This window comes from Schistocerca piceifrons, chromosome 3 (assembly GCF_021461385.2).
Source record: "Schistocerca piceifrons isolate TAMUIC-IGC-003096 chromosome 3, iqSchPice1.1, whole genome shotgun sequence".
NCBI classification, from domain to species: domain Eukaryota; kingdom Metazoa; phylum Arthropoda; class Insecta; order Orthoptera; family Acrididae; genus Schistocerca; species Schistocerca piceifrons.
This window is the reverse complement of record NC_060140.1, coordinates 373,066,439-373,084,431: the sequence shown is the minus strand read 5'-3', so window position 1 is coordinate 373,084,431 and position 17,993 is coordinate 373,066,439. Positions and strand designations below refer to the sequence as shown.

Genomic DNA, 17,993 nt, shown 5'->3' with positions numbered 1-17,993 from the left:
TATTTGTAATTATTTTTCCATCTCTTTAATGAAACAGTTATTACATGTTTTGTTTCCATGCTTTCGGAAATTATCAAGAACATGAGTGATCGAGAAATGAACGTTCAGGGACATAAGCTACAACTCATTCTTCTTCTTTCGTTTCACTCTCTTTGGGGTACGCTGGATCAATCATTTCTTTATGCGTTGTTCTTTTCTTAGGGCCCAGTATTTCTTCATTCTTTCTGATCTTCTTTTCCTCTCTTCTATCGAGATGAAGGGTTTGGTCTTTTGTGTAGATATGTCTTGGAACCTTATGTTTTCATCTTTAATAATTAATTTTGCTGTTCGATCAATACGCGAATTTTCTGAAATCTTTAATTCTACTATGTCTTTCAGAGTTTCTTTAAACCAGTTGGGTTTCGGTTTCCGGTTACGGAAAAAGCCAAAGATTTGTTTAGTTCATCTATTGGAATTAATACTGCGAAGATGACCATAAAAATTTATCCTCCTTTTTCGCATAGTATCTGAAAGTTTCTCAATTTTCTTGTAGAGAGTTTCATTTTTGATGTATATAATTTTATTGTCTTGAAATTTTGGTCATACGATTTTTCTTAAAATTTTTCTTTCCTTTAGCTCAAGTTTCTCCATTTGGCTTTTGAAATTCATGTTTAGTGTTTCGGCTGCATACACTGCTTCTGGCTTAATCACTGTCTTGTAGTGTGTAATTTTGGACCCCTATGAAAGGGATTTTTTATTGTATGAATTTTTTGTTGGTTGGAAGGCCAATTCAAGTTTATTTTTCTGGATTCTATTGCTTTCCTTTCCCCGGCATTCCAACTAATCCATTCTCCGAGATATTTGAATTCTTTTACTCTTTCAATCTTTTGTTCTTGAACTTTGAGGTATTTACATGAGTGCTTGATGTTTGTCAATATCTTCATTTTATCAAAGGAGATGTGAAGACCTATTTTACCTGCTTGTTTCTTTAGTTCAAGGATTTGCTCCTGTGCTTCTTCCACTGTTTCAGCAAAAAGGGCCATATCATCTGCAAAAGCAATGCAATTTACTTTAAGGTTCTTCTTTTTGCAACCCAGTCTTATACCACTCTTAATATTTGTGTTCCATTCTCTGACTACTTCCTCAAATGCACAATTGAACAGCAACGATGAGAACCCATCCCCCTGTCGCACTCCATTTTTTATTTCAAAGGGTTCCGATAATTCGCCCATAACATTAACCTTCGAAAAAGTATTTGTAAGGGTAGCTTTTATAATATTAGTTGTTTTCTTATCCAAATCCATTTCTTCCAGGACTGATAATACAGAATCTCTATCAAACGAATCATATGCTTTTTTGAAATCAATGAATAAGATTAAATATGTCTTTGCCCTTGATTTTTGGTATGCCAAGATATTTTTGAGGTTTAGTATTTGTTCTGAACACGATATACCCTTTCTAAAAGCTCCCTGGTGATCCCCGATTTGCGGGTCCAATTGCGGATCTGCCCTGTTCAAAAGGACTTTAGAAAGAATCTTGTATGTTATATAGAGCAGTGGTATTCCTCTGTAATTCTTGGGGTCTGTCTTCAAACCTTTCTTGTGGATAGGGTGGATGAGAGCTATTCTCCATTCTGTGGGTATCTCTTCTTCTTTCTAGATTTTATCGAAAACACACTGAAGGGATGTAATTGCATTTGTGTCAGCCTTTTTCCATAGTTCGGTCACTATTTGGTTTTCTCCGGACGGTTTGTTGTTTTTAAGTTCTGAAATGACCTTATGTAGTTCTTCAGTCGTCCGTAGTTCTGAGTCCGGCTTCTCACTGTTATTTTGCATGGATTCAAATTTTTCAAGGATGGGTGCACAATTCAAGATTTTCTCAAGGTAGCCTGCTAGTACTTTGCAGTTTTCCGTGTTATTATGAGCGACGGTCCCATTTACATCTCTAAATTGGAGAGTGGGTGCTTTGTATCTAGTTAACCTTTGTTTGAAAGTTCTGTAAAAGCTTCTCTTATGTTGTTTTTAGCAAGTTCTTCATCAATTCGGAGGAGAGTTTTGTTTTCATGTGCCTTCTTAATCCATTTTATATTTTTACCTACCAGTTTTCTAACTGTAATGAAATTCAATCTGCTTTCTTCTGTTTTCTGTGATTGCCAGTTTTGCCAAGCCTGTTTTCTTGTTTCAATGAGGGAATCACATTCCAAGCAACCACAAGTCATGTTTTTTACTTTTTATTTTAGGTGCTATCCGTTCGGCTGTAGTAATGATGTTTTCCTTGATATTCTCGTAGCTTTGTGTCTGAATGGTTTCTGTTGCTTTTGTGAATTCATCTGATTTTAATATCTTTTCCGTGCTGTACTTCCGACCCTCAATTTGTTTCATGCTGCGTTTCCTGTTTGGGGTGACTTTGAACTTAATTTTGGAACGGTTGTGGTCTGAATCCAAATTTGCACCCTTGAGTGCCCTAACATTCATGATTTCTTTGAGAGAAATCTTCTTGATTGCCACATGATCAAGTTGAAATTCCCCAAGGCTAGGATTTGGAGATATCCACGTCTTCTGTCTTCGTGGTAGTCTCTTGAAAGCTGTAGATTTAAGAATTAAATTGTGTGCTTGGCAAAGTTCTATTAGCCTCACACAATTTCTGTTTGTTCTTTTGTGTGCAGGATAGCCTCCAACTATTTTCTTATATCTTTTTTCTTTACCAATCTCTGCATTAAAGTCTCCAAGAAGAATGATGATGTTTTTATCTGGAATTTTCTGAATAATGTCATCTAGATGATTCCAAAAGGCCTCCACTTTTTCTTTGTTTTCCCTGTTATCTTCATCTATAGGGGCATGTGCATTGCTAATTGTGTAGATTTTGTTTGTGCTTGTGAATGTAAGACTTGAGATTCTTTCTGATTGGGAATCAAAGTCAACTATTGAGTTCAAGATTTGTTTGTTGATTACAGAGGCTGTTCCAAAATGTGGTACATTTTTCATTACTCTCGGTCCCACTTTCCCTTTGTATAACCTAAAATCTTTGGAATCGAAGGTATCTGTATCCATGTATCGTGTTTCTTGAATGGCTGTTATGAGTATGTTGTGGATCTGTTAGATGTTTCAGTTTTCCGGTTTTCAACAATGAGTTTGCATTGAAAGTTGCTAGGTATGTTGATTGCCTGTGTTGAAATTTGGATTAGATTCCAAGACACTCCAACTGGACTTTGTGCAATGTTGCAGACTCTGCTGACGTACTGGCGTACGGTGGATCGTCCACCTGGGGTAAAATAGTTTACGTCACACACTTCCATGATTGATGAAAGTTATTGTGGGTGTGGTCCAAAGGCCACAAAAAATACAACCAAGATTGTGAGTCCTGGAGGTAGTTCTTCCGCTCTCTCCGCCGTTGGGAATCTGAACTTCCTCTTCCGCCTTTGAGACTGTTGACCACGTTTCACCTAGTAACCCTAGGCAGGTGCCATCCGGAGCCAGATGGACCCGTGTTTTTTAACGAGGTGTTACTCCTCCCCCTCCTCCTTCCTCATCACTTGCGAAATGAGGCCCCGGACTTGGGACTGGCAACTTATTCATGAACAAATACTTTAGAATAAATGTATAATTTCAGTTTACTTCACTTAAAAGCAATAAAACATAAACATATATTTCATGATTGAGAAGCATACATATATTTCTGTTGTGTGTTGTTATTTTGTTGATAGACACTCTCTTGACATGTAACAATTATGTACGGCTCTAATGATTCGCCCTGTCTTAAGCATCACTTGACTTTCTAAAACACGAATATTTTATAAGTGTAATTACTCTTGCTTCAAAAGCGAATAAGCTGAAGATTCCTGCAGTCTGTGGCGCAGACGTAGCAACAATTGTGGAATTGGTTTCTTCTGTGTTACGAATAATTGTGATGGCTTATTTGGTACGTTAAAAATGTAGGTACTGCAAACGAAATTTTCACACTGCAGCAGATTGTGCGCTGTTATGAAAATTCGTGGAAGATTAACTGTGTGCTGTATCGAGGCCCGAATTCGGGACCTTTGCCTTTCGCGGGCAAATGTTCCACCAACTGAGAATCCCGCAGATTTATCAGGAAAACTTCTGTGAAATTTGGAAGGTAGGAGATGAAATACTGGCGGAAGTAAAGCTGCGCGGACGGGTCGTGAGTCGTACTTGAGTAGCTCAGTCGGTGCTCGCGGCAGGCGTTGGTCCCGAATTAGAGTTCATGTAAGTACATATTTCCGTAGGAAGTTTCAGTGTAGGTATTGCATTGCATAAAAGTTTCCTTCATTCACTGATCTGACTTGAAGTGTAGTGAAGAAAACTTCACATTGTTTGCAATTTTTTTGCTTTTAAAAGAAAACGACATTTTTCAGTAAATATCTGTAGGTGAGAGGAGAATCGTAAAAAAAGTAAAAAAACTGTTCTGTATTGTAATGTTTCATACCTCCCAGGGTCCTTAGGAAGGTAATGAAAGACAAATATGGTGTCATTTTCTAGTTAGTGTCGATTTTTATGGCACTACATACGCTCCCTAGTGTAAAAACTATGTTACAGAGCAATGTAAAGGATACTAAAACCTGTGTGGATACAAGACCTACGTCAAAATTGCAAATTTTCTTTATTGATTACCGGTTTCGGCTCGTTAAAGTCCCGCCCTCAGACATAAAATGCAGAAAATTGTATATAGAAAGTGAACAGTAAAAAATACATTCAATATTTGAATTTCCATTATGCAGTACATACCAATCTAAAATGTTGTTCAGTGTGTGACAGTCATTACACATCGTCGTATTCTTAGAGCTAAGTCGCCCTAAAATGAAAAATCGTAATTGGTTATGTAAATGGCAAAAGTTAATCATTAATCAAATATTCTTATACAGCCCGTATTGCCGTACATGTATATAAACGATTGATAGCGACGTGTGTGGTAATATGGGCACTGTAACATTATTTGATTAGTGTTTAACGTTGTAAGTTTGCATAATAAAATTCGAGTTTTCATTTTAGGTCGACTTAGCTCTGAGACTACGACGGTGTGTAATGACTGAACACCATTTTAGATTGGTATCAACAGCATAACGGAAATTCAAATATTGAACGAATTTTTTGCTGTTCGCTTTTTGTATACAACTTTCTGTATTTTAGATCTGAGGATGGCTCGTCATGTGCCGAAACCGGTAATCAATTGTGAAAATCTGCAATCTTGACGTAGGATTTTTACCGACACATGTTTTAAATCAACAGATCATGTATCTCCCCACTGACAATGTCAAAGAATAACACGAAAGATACTGTTCGCACTCACTCGACATCGTATTCAGAAGTGTAGCTTACTGTCCGCTTGGAGCGCTGCTGTCACAGTGTGTAACAAAAATGATGAGTGTCGTGACTATGATTAAACTTTGCACCACGCCTGTTGTACAGATTGTCCACCCAATGAGGCTTTTACACAATACACTACAGACAAGGGAAACAGTAAATTTAGTTTCTTTTTCTTTTCCATGACTACGTGATGTCCCCTCCCCCCCCCCCCCCCCCCGCCCCAAAACAAAACGGTTTTACCCATTTAGATACCTGCGGAGCTTTTTTTACCACCGTTTATTGTTCTTGGTAAGAAATGAGCGACATCGGAGACCATAGGTCACAACTCGTCCGCTCACCTGTCCAAAATTGGAGCCTGGCGGCTGCGGACAGCTGGGAACGGCCGCCTCCTGGAAGAAGATGCTCAGCGCCGTCTGCAACAGAAACGGGAGCCACAGTTTAGTACAGCGGCAATGAGTCCCCTCTCTAGCGTTCCGTTTTCTCTTCATTAGATGCGGATAAAAATGCTGTAGCGGTATCCTATTTATCTCGACCACCTCAAATAACTTTTTGACCACAAGAAAAAAAACTATCAAGCAAATGTTGCTAAGTTACCAGCAGAACCACAACGAACATGACTGCGTGTTTTGTGACTTCGTTTGTTTACGAAGATATAAACACAAGTACGCCTTTTTGAAGTAGTGGCCTACATTTTTATTCAGCAGTCCACCTCCTCTCTTCAAAACATGTTCGAAAACGTATTACAGTCTACCATTCACGTAAGTAGGCCGTAATCAAAAATGTAACACAAATTTCACTTCGACCCTCCTGTTCCAACACCCAGTGAGCACCCGGCGTAACGTAACTCGTCCACTTACTAGAGCTAACGTAAAAACATGGAAACAAGCATACACACCGGTCATTCAGTGAACCGTCTTCATTTGAAGATTTCTGTGAGTACAATATATACACACACCAAGAGAAAATAGGAATAGTACTCTTCAATGGAGCCTGCAATAATATTTTCCTAATAATAATACGAATGAAAGTAAAATTTCGGGCGTGCAGCCGCATAAATTCATCATCTTCTAATATTTCGGCTGAATACCGTCCAGCCGTCTTCAGGTGAATAACGCTTCAGTACTTGCTCCGTCCTCTTAAGCTCGAGGACCGAACCTCTGCGTATGCGGCCAAAGATAAACACGGCACCAGAGACGTTGATAGGCGGCAAAAAGGTGTAAACATATGCATGGAAATTAAATCTAAGGCTGCGCAGTCAATCCACAGGGTGATATCGATGTGTCACGGAGAGCTGCATTGTTACGATGTCTTTGTGATTTAACTACAGAAAGTGCCGGATTCTATGATTTGTACAAGCTGAAGCCGATGTCTCTATTAATTAAATTCGTCGCCAACCGAATTTCAACTGCTTATTTCACTACTGACCGACGATTTAATTAACAGAGCTAGCGGCTTCAGCTTGGACAAATCATGGAATTCAGCAATTCCCGTAATTAAATCACAAAGACGTCGCGACGGTGCAGCTCTCCGTGACACATCGATATCACCGTGTGGATCGACTGCGCAGCCAAAGATTTAATTTCCATGCATATGTTACACCTCTTTGCCGCCTATCAACGTCTCTGGATCCTTGTGGATCTTTGGCCGCATACGCAGTGGTTCGCTCCTCGAGTTTAAAAGGACGGAGCAAGTGCTAGAGCGTTAGTCACCTCGGTTCATTCTGAAGATGGCTGGACGGTATTCAGCCGAAATATTAGAAGAAGAAGCTGAATTTATGCGGCTGCACGCCCGAAATTTTATGGAACAGTCTTTACGCCGCGAAACCATGACGATGCACAGAATGCAGGTAGTACAATGCTGTAGAGGGACGCTGCGAGACGTACAGGAAGAGTGTCAATGAGGTTCTGGAAAGTACCGACAGACATATGGAGCCATGCCAACTCCATTACCTCGATCGAGGATCCATGGCGCGAACAGGCCGATCGAGGTGGTCCCACAGATTCACTACTGAGTTTAAATAGGGGGTTTAGTGGCCAGGGGAGTACGGTAAACTCATCCTGGTGGTCTTCCAACCACATACGTTACACTGTCCTTTGTGACACGTTGCGCTTTGTCCTGCTGGTAGATGCCATCGTGCCGAGGAAAAAAACAAACAGCATGTAAGGGTTGGCTATGTCCCCAAGGATAGATGCTTACTTGTTTTGATCCGCTTTGCGTTCCAGAACGACGAGCTCACCAAGGAAATGCCACGAAAAACATTCCCAGGATAATAACGCTCCCCTCTGGTTGCAGGGTGTGAGGTTACAAGGATACTGTAATAGTATAACTAATTTGCTGGATGTGGTAAAGTTTACTGTGGAAGAACAGTTGGGGTGTAGCAAGCACAAGTCAATATATTTATGGAGTCACCTTCTTGATAAAGAGAGGAGCCAGCATGTAACAGTTTCACACTGAATTACTTAGTTACATAATTGCCTATGTCTCAGTGCATAACTTGGTACATATGTTAATAATGTAAGGTATGCTTGACTTGCTAATCATTGGATTTGCTGGGTATCTGATCACTGAAATAGGAGTACTCCATTAACATAAGAGCTCTTCAAAACAGTTCAAAACTCAAATTTAAAGCATAGTAGCAGGGATAATAATTTGTACATTAAAGAACAAGTTTTAAATAAAAATTAAGTTGTAAGTATGTTTGAGAACCTCTGCATAATAAGTTATTGTCTTTTATTGTGGAGGTACTGTTCAGTTTTCGATCTATGTAGAGCAAAATGAGTATTTCGTATGCCACACCTTTTAGGCAAAGACGTGATTAAACAAAAGAAGAGGGGTGAAACTGCCAAAAAGTGGAGTGCCCTTAAATATGTAAATAATCTGATGATTGTCTACAAAATAATATAAGGTATTTAGTTTTACGTATTTTAATATTGTAACATTGTAAATGCATGATGGCCATGTTTAGAAATAATATATTTGACTAATGTAGTGTCACGTGACCGGACACAGGACAGAGGGTAGGGGACAGCCGGCCGGAGTGGCCGTGCGGTTCTAGGCGCTACAGTCTGGAGCCGAGCGACCGCTACGGTCGCAGGTTCGAATCCTGCCTCGGGCATGGATGTGTGTGATGTCCTTAGGTTAGTTAGGTTTAAGTAATTCTAAGTTCTAGGCGACTGATGACCTCAGAAGTCGCATAGTGCTCAGAGCCATTTGAACCATTTTTTGGATAGGGGACAAAGGTCGGGTCTTTTGATCGTGGATGTGATTTAGTAAAATAAGGACGTTTTCACTCTAAACTGTTGTCGGTGTAAATCATTTGGGGGCGGTCGTGACTCAGACAAATACTTGAATTCATTCACTGCTGTACTTAGGCTGGCTATTTATTACATAGGGCGCGAATGCAACTGTGCACAACCGAATCCTTTTTGCAGACGAGTCATGATAAAAGGTTGTGTAAAAGCCCGAGTGAAGTTGAAAGGGTGTTCGCTTTCATGCGTTTCACGTCGTACACGCCAACGACATCCGTCCGATGGAGCGCAAAACGTGATTCATCCGAAAACGCCACATGTGCTACCCGGTGGGTGTCAAGTTGTGGTGCTGGCGGCAAATACTAGCCTTACCATGAACAGTAGTCAACATCGAGGCATGAACCAGGCGCCTGCTGCGGAGACCAACACGCAGCAACGTCGCTGAACAGTCGTTGAGGAGACGGTGTTGGCAGCCCCTTGGTTTATCTGAGCGGGCAGTTGCTCAACAGTTGGACGTCTATTCGCCTGTACACATCTCCGCTGCTGTCGTTCGTCCCTGTCATCCAAAGTCCACTACAGTTGGCTCGGAGCCGTTTTTGAGCAACGCCATTTTCCCTTGCACGGTACATTTTAACGACGAAAGCACGCGATCTTTTTACGAACTTAGCCATTTCGGAAATGCATCCATCCTTGGCCCGAAAGCCAATGATCACGCCCTTTTGGACGTCAGATAAACCGCTCCACTTTCGCATTCCAACGACTGCACTGTTTTCCACGTCCCCAGACACGGTTTATATACACTCCACTGCTTCCACCTGCCGCCGGTGAGCGATTACTGCGCGTTGACGTCGAGCACAGGCGGTGGTCACATTAATGTGACTGGAGTGTTTATTTTAGGGTCCTATTTCTCGTGATCTCACCTGGACCGGAGCTAATATCCCCTTGCTCGTCGACGACCGGGAGTGTGTGAACGTAAACAGACAGTCTCAGAACGTTCAGTATTCACTTCTCGATAGGCAGATTGCCGCACTGGTCAGTCTACACTTTAGGATCCTTCACCACATGTATAGTCGAAGCATGGGCCCGGGAGTAGACAACATTCCATTAGAACTACTGATAGCCTTGGGAGAGCCAGCCCCGATAAAGCTCCACCATGGTGAGCAAGATGTAAGGGACACGCGAAATACCCTCAGACTTCAAGAAGAGTATAATAATTCCGATCTCAAAGAAAGTAAGTGTTGACAGGTGTGAAAATTACCGGACTATCAGTTTAATAAGTCACGGCTGCAAAATACTAACACGAATTCTTTACAGACGAATGAAAAAACTAGTAGAAGCCGATCTCGGGGAAGAACAGTTTGGATTCCGTAGAAATGTTGTAACACGCGAGGCAATACTGACCCTACGACTTATCTTAAAAGATAAAGTAAAGAGAGGCAAATCTATGTTTCTAGCATTTGTAGACTTAGAGAAAGCTTTTGACAATGTTGACTGGAATACTCTCTTTCAAATTCTGTAGGTGTCAGGGGTCAAATACAGGGAGCAAAAGGCTATTTACAATTTGTAAAGAAAGTAGATGGCAGTTATAAGAGCCGAGGGGCACGAAAGGGAAGCAGTGGTTGACAAGGGAGTGGGACAGGGTTGTAGCCTCTCCCCAATGCTATTTAATGTGTATATTGAGCAAGCAGTAAAGGAAACGAAAAAAAAAAAATCACAGTAGGACTTAAAATCCATGGAGAAGAAATAAAAACTTTGAGGTTTGCTGATGACATTGTAATTCTGTCAGAGACAGTAAAGGACCTGGAAGAGCAGCTGAACGGAATGGACAGTGCTTGAAAGGAGGATATAAGATGGACATCAACAAAAGCAAAACGATGATAATGGAATGCAGTCGAATTAAATCAGGTGATGCTTAGGGAATTAGATTAGGAAATGAGACAGATAAAGTAGTAGATGAGTATTGCTATTTGGGGAGAAAAATAAACGATGACTAGAAGTAGAGACGACATAAAATGTAGACTGGCAATGGCAAGGAAAGCGTTTCTGAAGAAGAGAAATTTGTTAACAACGAGTATAGATTTAAGTGTCAGGAAGTCGTTTCTGGAAGTATTTGTATGGAGTGTAGCCATGTATGGTAGTGAAACATGGACGATAACTAGTTTACACAGAAAGAGAATAGAAGCATCCGAAATGTGGTGCTACAGAAGAATGCTGAAGATAAGTTGTGTAGATCAGATGAGGAGGTACTGAATAGAATTGGGGAGAAGAGGAATTTGTGGCACAACTTGACTAGAAGGAGGGATCCGTTGTTAGGACACGTTCTGATGCATCAAGGGATCATCAATTTAGTATTGGAGGGAAGCGCAGAGAGTAAAAATCGTAGACGGACACCAAGACATGAATACCCTAAACAGATTCAGAAGTATGTAGGTTGCAGTAGTTGCTCGGAGATGAAGACTCTTGCACAGGATAAAGTAGCATGGAGAGCTGCATCAATCAGTCTCACCACAACAACAACAACAACAACCACCACCATATGTATCATTTCGACTCTATAGACTTTGGGAGGCCATGTAGTGGTTGGGTAGAAGACTCAAATGCTACTCAGTAGGGTAGCCCTTGTGCTAGCCTCCTACGGGCGTTGCCCGCGCGACGGGACGACGGCCCGCGCTGCCGCTGTAACGGTTCAGCTGCAGCCGACCCAGGAAGGCCGCGCTCGGAGAGTGACTCAGAGCACCAGGCGGCTGCAGCGACGTCAATACGAGGCCAGCCGGCGTGCCGAGCCGTGACGCCACGCTGCTCGCGTTACGCCGCCCTGCCCTCTCCCAGGCGGACCGGTTCTCCGCCCGCGACATATCGCACTGTCTCCTGCCGGCGCACCAGATTCGCGCAACCCAGCGCCGCTAAGCTAACTTATCGTGACAACATGACGACGACAGTGTCTCGAAAGATGATGTTACGTATCTTCCGGTTCCACTACAGGGGCGGCTCCTCAAATGTCGATTCACACTTTACGTCACAGAACGGAGCGTCAACACATCCCACAATGCATTTCGAATGGCGGCATTCCATAGCGCCGTGAGTGGAACGAGTAACCTACAGTTCACAACACTTCTTGCAAACGTGACGTCATTTTGACGTCACACACGGTATGCAAGACGAAAAGTGCTATCTAACGACTTCTGTGATCGGTTCACAACACGTGACACGAACGTTTCACCTCGAGTAGAGAGAAGTAGAGGTTATGGTTTTTCTTTAATGTCGGATACTTTAACATCGAAGTTACGTCGTTTATAAATTTGTGAAGTTCTGCATTTATGATGATGATGATGATGATGATTGGATTGTGGGGCGCTCAACTGCGCGGTTATCAGCGCCCATACAAATTCCCAACCTTTTCTCAGTCCAATCTTGCCACGTGGATGAATGATGATGACAACACAAACACCCAGTCATCTCGAAGCATTCTGCATTTATGTGGACTGATGTGGATCATGGAGAAACTAAACTGTTCGCAAGAAATAACTTCGAAACTTATTAAAAGTTGTAAAGTTTTTCCTAATATGCCTACATCAACCCCGAAAGTGAGACGACTTACATGCAAAAAAAGTTGAAGTCAGCCAGCATTGAATCCAATAACGCGTCAGCATTGGTAAAATTTGTTGAAACAAAATTTACGGAGAAACGCCATATTGTTGGTTAAAGATGTACTTTAATTGAAGACAGGTTTGTTTGGCAAAGAAGTGTCATAAAAGAAAAAGCTCGTAAATGTTCTTTCATACTTTATACATGGCTCGAAACTAAGTTACCTTTTAATTCCCTTGCATACGTGTCAATCCTTTCCAAGGTTTTTTTTCTGATTGATAGTGTGTGTTACCACATGATCTCACGGAAGGCCTTAACCGCCAATATGCCATCATATGAGGTTTAATTACAACAAACTAAACCGAGACTGGTGTGTTTTTATAAATCTTCAATGTGCCATTGCCTTAAAGCGGCACACAGCAATTTCATAACACGCAAGCTACGACACGAAATTACGGAATCCAATAAGGTGATTCCCAACCATCCAGGATCGAATGTTAACGGAAGTCGATAGCTGTTCCTGTGGTCTTCGAAGTGTGTGTGACATCAAAATGACGTCATGTCGTGAAGTGTAGGTTACCCGAATGGAACGGACCAAGTTCAAAGGTTTCGGGAAGCAAGTTTTGACGTTGATGTTGGTGGAGATGGGAAGGGGGGGGAGGTAGTGGGGGGGGGGGGGGGCGAAGAGGAAAGTCGAAGGAGAGGGGGGCGCTACCGGCGTCGGCTGATAAAACATCGAAGGTTATTTTTTTGTCCGCGCTCTCACTCATGCAATCGCAGTGAAACATGTACCTTTGTGTCTTCTTAACTTTTAATTTATTGTTTGCTTGCGTTTCATGACCGTTTGTGAAGGCTCAATGTGAACTTGAATGGTTTTGCTATAAATGTTATTCCACAAACAGGCTAAATACCTGAAATGGAGAAATGATTTAATCTTCACTGTCTCTGGACAAAGAAACGCCTATTCTGTGCGTGAATAAGAACGTATAGCGATGAAACAATTTTCATATTTTTTTTTACAATGAAACTCAGTTCTGTTCAAAGAGAAAAATACAGTTTTTTAGATTTGATTTAGTACTGCCAAAGCACAATGGGGTATGTAGAGAGGCTCTATTTTCTGGCTTCATAATATTGTTTGAAGTGTATGTACGAGTGAAAAGAAGTAGATGTACCGAAATGTTTGCGCATCACATTTCCTATTCTTTTCATTCTCAGCAATGTCGAAAATTTACGATGTAAATATTGTCCGTAACAGCTGTCTGTAACACTTTCACCGTTCCATACCAGGAAAGCAAACTGACGTGCTGATGCTCCGCCTGGTGTAAACACACCTCCATGTGACGATGTTGCCTTCCGTTCCGGTAATATCTAGTGTGAATGGACCTTGACGTCGCGAAGGTTCTAGAACTACCGCATAGGAAATCCCATCGATTATAACGCTGTCACTAAAAGTGTATATAAAATGTTACAAATGGCCGCTCTTACTGAATGTACTATGTACGAGTATGTTTCATATCTCCCCATTTATAAGTTTTGTAGTTATCTGTGCTTTGCGATTGATAATTCACTTTAACTGATTAGTAAGATTCACGACTGTTTCTGACATCTTCGACCAGTAACTGTTACGTCCAATGTTTAAAAATTGTAGTTTTAGGATATGTTCCGTTTAAGAAACAAGTGTATAATGCTGCATTATTGGGAAGGTCAAAATTATACATGAAAAAAATTACAGATAGACCCGAATTTGAAATCGAGTATTCCAGCACAAAATGCTTTCTACTGCACTAACTGCGCACCACAACTTCGTAAGATCGAATGAACATACTTGCTGTACAAGTGGTTACTGTGTTGCTAAACTGCCGTTCTTCGACGTCTGCTCTATATCGAAAATATGCGTGGGGTGAAATTCTGATAGAGACACTTTTGCGTTGCTAAACTGCCGTTCTTCGACGTCTACTTTCTATCGAAATTTTCATGGGGTGAAATTCTGCTGCAGACACTTTTGTACTGTTAGTATGCAAGGAATCGTGCTGTGGTGTAAGGGTGTGAGGATTTTGATTGACACTGTACAGGGTGTAAAAACCTAAGTATACAAAATCGCAGGGAGCTTAGATCAGATAAAAAAAGTAACACTTTTTATGAGACAAAAATGTCACGTGTCCACCGTTTCGCGGCTTGGGGGCAGGGGGGGGGGGGGGGGTAATCCTAAACACATACTGCGTTAAAAAGGGTTTTTATTCATTTGTGTTTCACTATATTATAGAAGGATGATGATGATTGGTTTCTGGGGCGCTCAACTGCGCGATCATCAACGCCGGTACAAAGTCCCGATTTTTACAGAATCCAATATAACCACTGCCACGAATGATGGTGATGACGATGAAATCAGTAGGACAACACACCCCGGGCAGAGAAAATGCCAAACCCGGCAGGGAATCGAACCCGGGAGCCCGTGATTCAGAGGCAGCAACGCTAGCCACCAGACTACGCGCTACGAAACTTATAGAAAGAAATGAAGATCAGAGTTTAAGGTCCCGTGGACGATGAGGTCACTGGAAATCGAGTACACTATCAAGTTGGGAAAGAAACTGGCGTGTCCTACGATGAACTGTCTTGGTTCAAATGGCTCTGAGCACTATGGGACTTAACTTCTGAGGTCATCAGTCCCCTAGAACTTAGAACTACTTAAACCTACCTAACCTAAGGACATCACACACATCCATGCCCGAGGCAGGATTCGAACCTGCGACCGTAGCTGTCGCGCGGTTCCAGACTGTAGCGCCTAGAAAACATAAATTTTGATGGTCGCCTGGGGACTTGAACTGCCGTCCTTCCGAATCCAGAAAGGTAGTTTTAGTCGTATTTAGCACTTATTTACCATCGCAGTATTTATTAAATTGAAATTAATACAATTATTACGTCACATACCGAAAAATAATAAAAATGTGTTCATCCTATTAAGACAAAGACACAACGGAATTGAAGACATTAACTACCAGTGGACATAGATTTATAACAATGGGACAAGCTGAAAATTTGTGCCAAACCACGATTTTAAGGCGGGTCTCCTGCTTACTACACAGCTGTGCTGACCACTATGCCATCCGGACACAGTGGTCCCCAAAATCGCACGGACTACCCTAGCACGTCTTCTGTCTTACCCAAATTCTCAACTTATACCGCACACTATTGACGTACTGCACCTGCTCATTGGCCTCATTACTCGCGGCATCTCGCCGATTCCCATACAGACAGCTGTGCATCTGCATTGAAGGAATCATTGGCCGTCTGCCCGGGAGAACAAACGTCACATATACATTAAGACGAAGACGGCAAATGTTTCAGTACACATGAACACCAAGCTCGAACCCTTACGGGAATCGACGCGCCACCGCGAGTAGTGAGGTTACTGAGCAGATGCACATCCGTAATGAGTGAAGTTGAGAAGTTAGGTCTGACGGGAGGTGTGCTAGGGTAGCCCGTGCAGTTGTGGTGACCACAGTATCTGCAAGGCGTGGTGATCAGCGCGTGTGCCTAATAAGCAGGAGTCTCGCATTCGAATCCCAGTCCAGCACAAATGTTCAGCTTACCCCACTGATATAAATCAACGCCCACTGGCAGCCAATGTCTTTAAATCCTTCGTGTTATGATTCATAGTGGCTGCAAGATCATGTCCTTTCACTATATTCAAAATTATCCTACGACAAATAAATAAAATTAATCCAGTAGCGTTTTGAGGGAGTAGCTTCTTGTGAGTCGATCTGCAATGATAGAAAAGCGAACTGTGGATCAGCAAGGCGAAAGCAAACTTACTGAACTTAAACTTTCTGTAATTATGACTCGTACAACCATCTGAATTTTCAGTTAAGTAGGTCTCTTTGGTAAACATACAATTAATGTTAAAAAAGAATGAGAAAGAGGAGGAAGAGGGGGACGCTGACATTATAGTTTAAGGTCTTGTCGCCAAAGATGCAGGCTATTTAGAGAAGGAACACAAGCTTGGAAAGAAACCAGGGTGTGGACAGACCGCGTAATTTCCAAGAAATTATCCTGGCATTTGCCTTAAGTGATTCAAGAAAACCGGAGAGAACGAAGGAAAATGTGCACAAGCAGTACCAATACGATTTCCGGCCGTCATCAAGTGGATGAGGTTTCGTGCTGTCTTCTGTTCTGCGAAGACAACAGTTTGGTTGCACTTTCCTTCCATCCCTTTATTCACAATTTTGTAACATCTAAATGAAACCGCAGTGCATTGATGTAATCGCCATCTACAGGGTAGTGCAATATTTGCTTCAGCTGGGTCCGTAGCTCATGGTCTCGCGGTAGCGTTCTCGCTTCCCGAGCACGGGGTCCCTGGTTCGATTCCCGGCGGGGTCAGGGATTTTAACCTGTCTCAAGATAACTGGGTGTTGCGTCGTCCTCGTCAGGAACACAGGCACATTCATCCCCATTATGGTCAGAGGAAGGCAATGGCAAGCCACATCCGCTAGGACCTTGCCTAGTACGGTGGTGCGGGTCTCGGACAGGAAAGAAAATCTGCCGCCCCTTTGAAAGGAACCATTTCAGGATTTAATCTCTGTTGATCCATTGTGGGGGCGGGACAGCAGCTGGTAAAATATTTCCCAAGGAAAGTCGCCAAACAGCCGTACGTTTTGAGAAGTTATTTTATTTTATTTTGACAACAGTTTTGGCAACTCAATATGCCGTCTTCAGGCCCCATATGCAATTCACTTATAGACATTCAGACGTATTGATAGGGGCATACAGGAGCCATCAGTATATGGATACCGTGAATTGGTTATTCGAGTGCTTCCTTCGAAGGCTTGGTTGTTATGGTTGTTGTCAAGTATCAATTCACGGTATCCAGATACATCTGAATGTCCGTACATGAAGTGCATATGGGGCCGAAACTCCTTGTCAAAATAAAATAATTAACTTCTCAAAAGGTACGCCTGTTTGGCGATTTTCCTTGGTAAATCTCGGCATTTTTTCTGGAGCGATTTACGGAAATCACAGAAAACCTAAATCTGGATGCCGGATGAGGATTTGAATAGTTGTCCTCCCAAATACGAGCCCAAGTGTGCTAAGCACTGGGCCACCTCGCTCGCTCAAAACTAGAAGAAAAGTTAATAGAACGACATGTCCGGAAACAAATACCTGTTGAGATATGGGTCAATCTGTCCTCTCATTCCCATCGGTCTGTTACGTATTAGACTAAACGTAGTGCTGCACGTGGTTAACACAAATACTGAGACATCCTTCAACCCATCTTCAAAGGAATCACGCTCTCTTCGTTCAGATACACCTGGTTCCATCCGGGTTGCGTCACATGCATTGGTCACAAATTCGTGCACCGACTGCATGTTGTAGATGGCTTGCGCATACACCAATGCCTTTAAACATTCCAACAGCCAGAAATTCAAGGAATTTAGGTCCGGTGGACGGAGAGACCATGTTACAGGAGATGATCGACCATCAATTGCCCATCAAATGTTACGGTGAAGTAACGTCGCACCATCCGAACAAAATGGGCGCTGCCCCGTCGTTTGTTACATGTTCCATAGATTATTTGAACGATGTTATTTATCAAAATGACGTGGAATGAGTTACTTTACAGCATATGTACATCGGTACACGATTACTGCTAATACTAATGAACACATTATCAGTTTATTCCTCCTACTCATACAACTACACTTAAAAACAAGTGTTTTTATTTTTAATTTATTTTTTATTCACTGTCTGCCTGTTTTTTAAGCAGAAATTCGTCAATGAAATAGCAGATGTCCAGCGGAAATAATTTCTTCGCTACCTGTCAGACGTTTTATGTTGTTAGGCAAATAATAATAATAAAAAATTA

At 42.0% G+C, this 17,993-nt stretch overlaps 1 protein-coding gene across 2 annotated transcripts in view; it reads right to left on the bottom strand.

Annotated features, from left to right (window-relative positions):
- LOC124789488 (UBA-like domain-containing protein 1) overlaps positions 1-17,993 on the bottom strand; it is a 131,077-nt gene that overhangs the window by 61,262 nt on the left and 51,822 nt on the right. For both annotated transcript variants that reach the window (XM_047256868.1, XM_047256869.1), the window contains exon 2: positions 5,639-5,713. In XM_047256868.1, the coding sequence (XP_047112824.1) occupies positions 5,639-5,713 (75 nt within the window). The remainder of the gene's footprint in view (positions 1-5,638; positions 5,714-17,993) is intronic.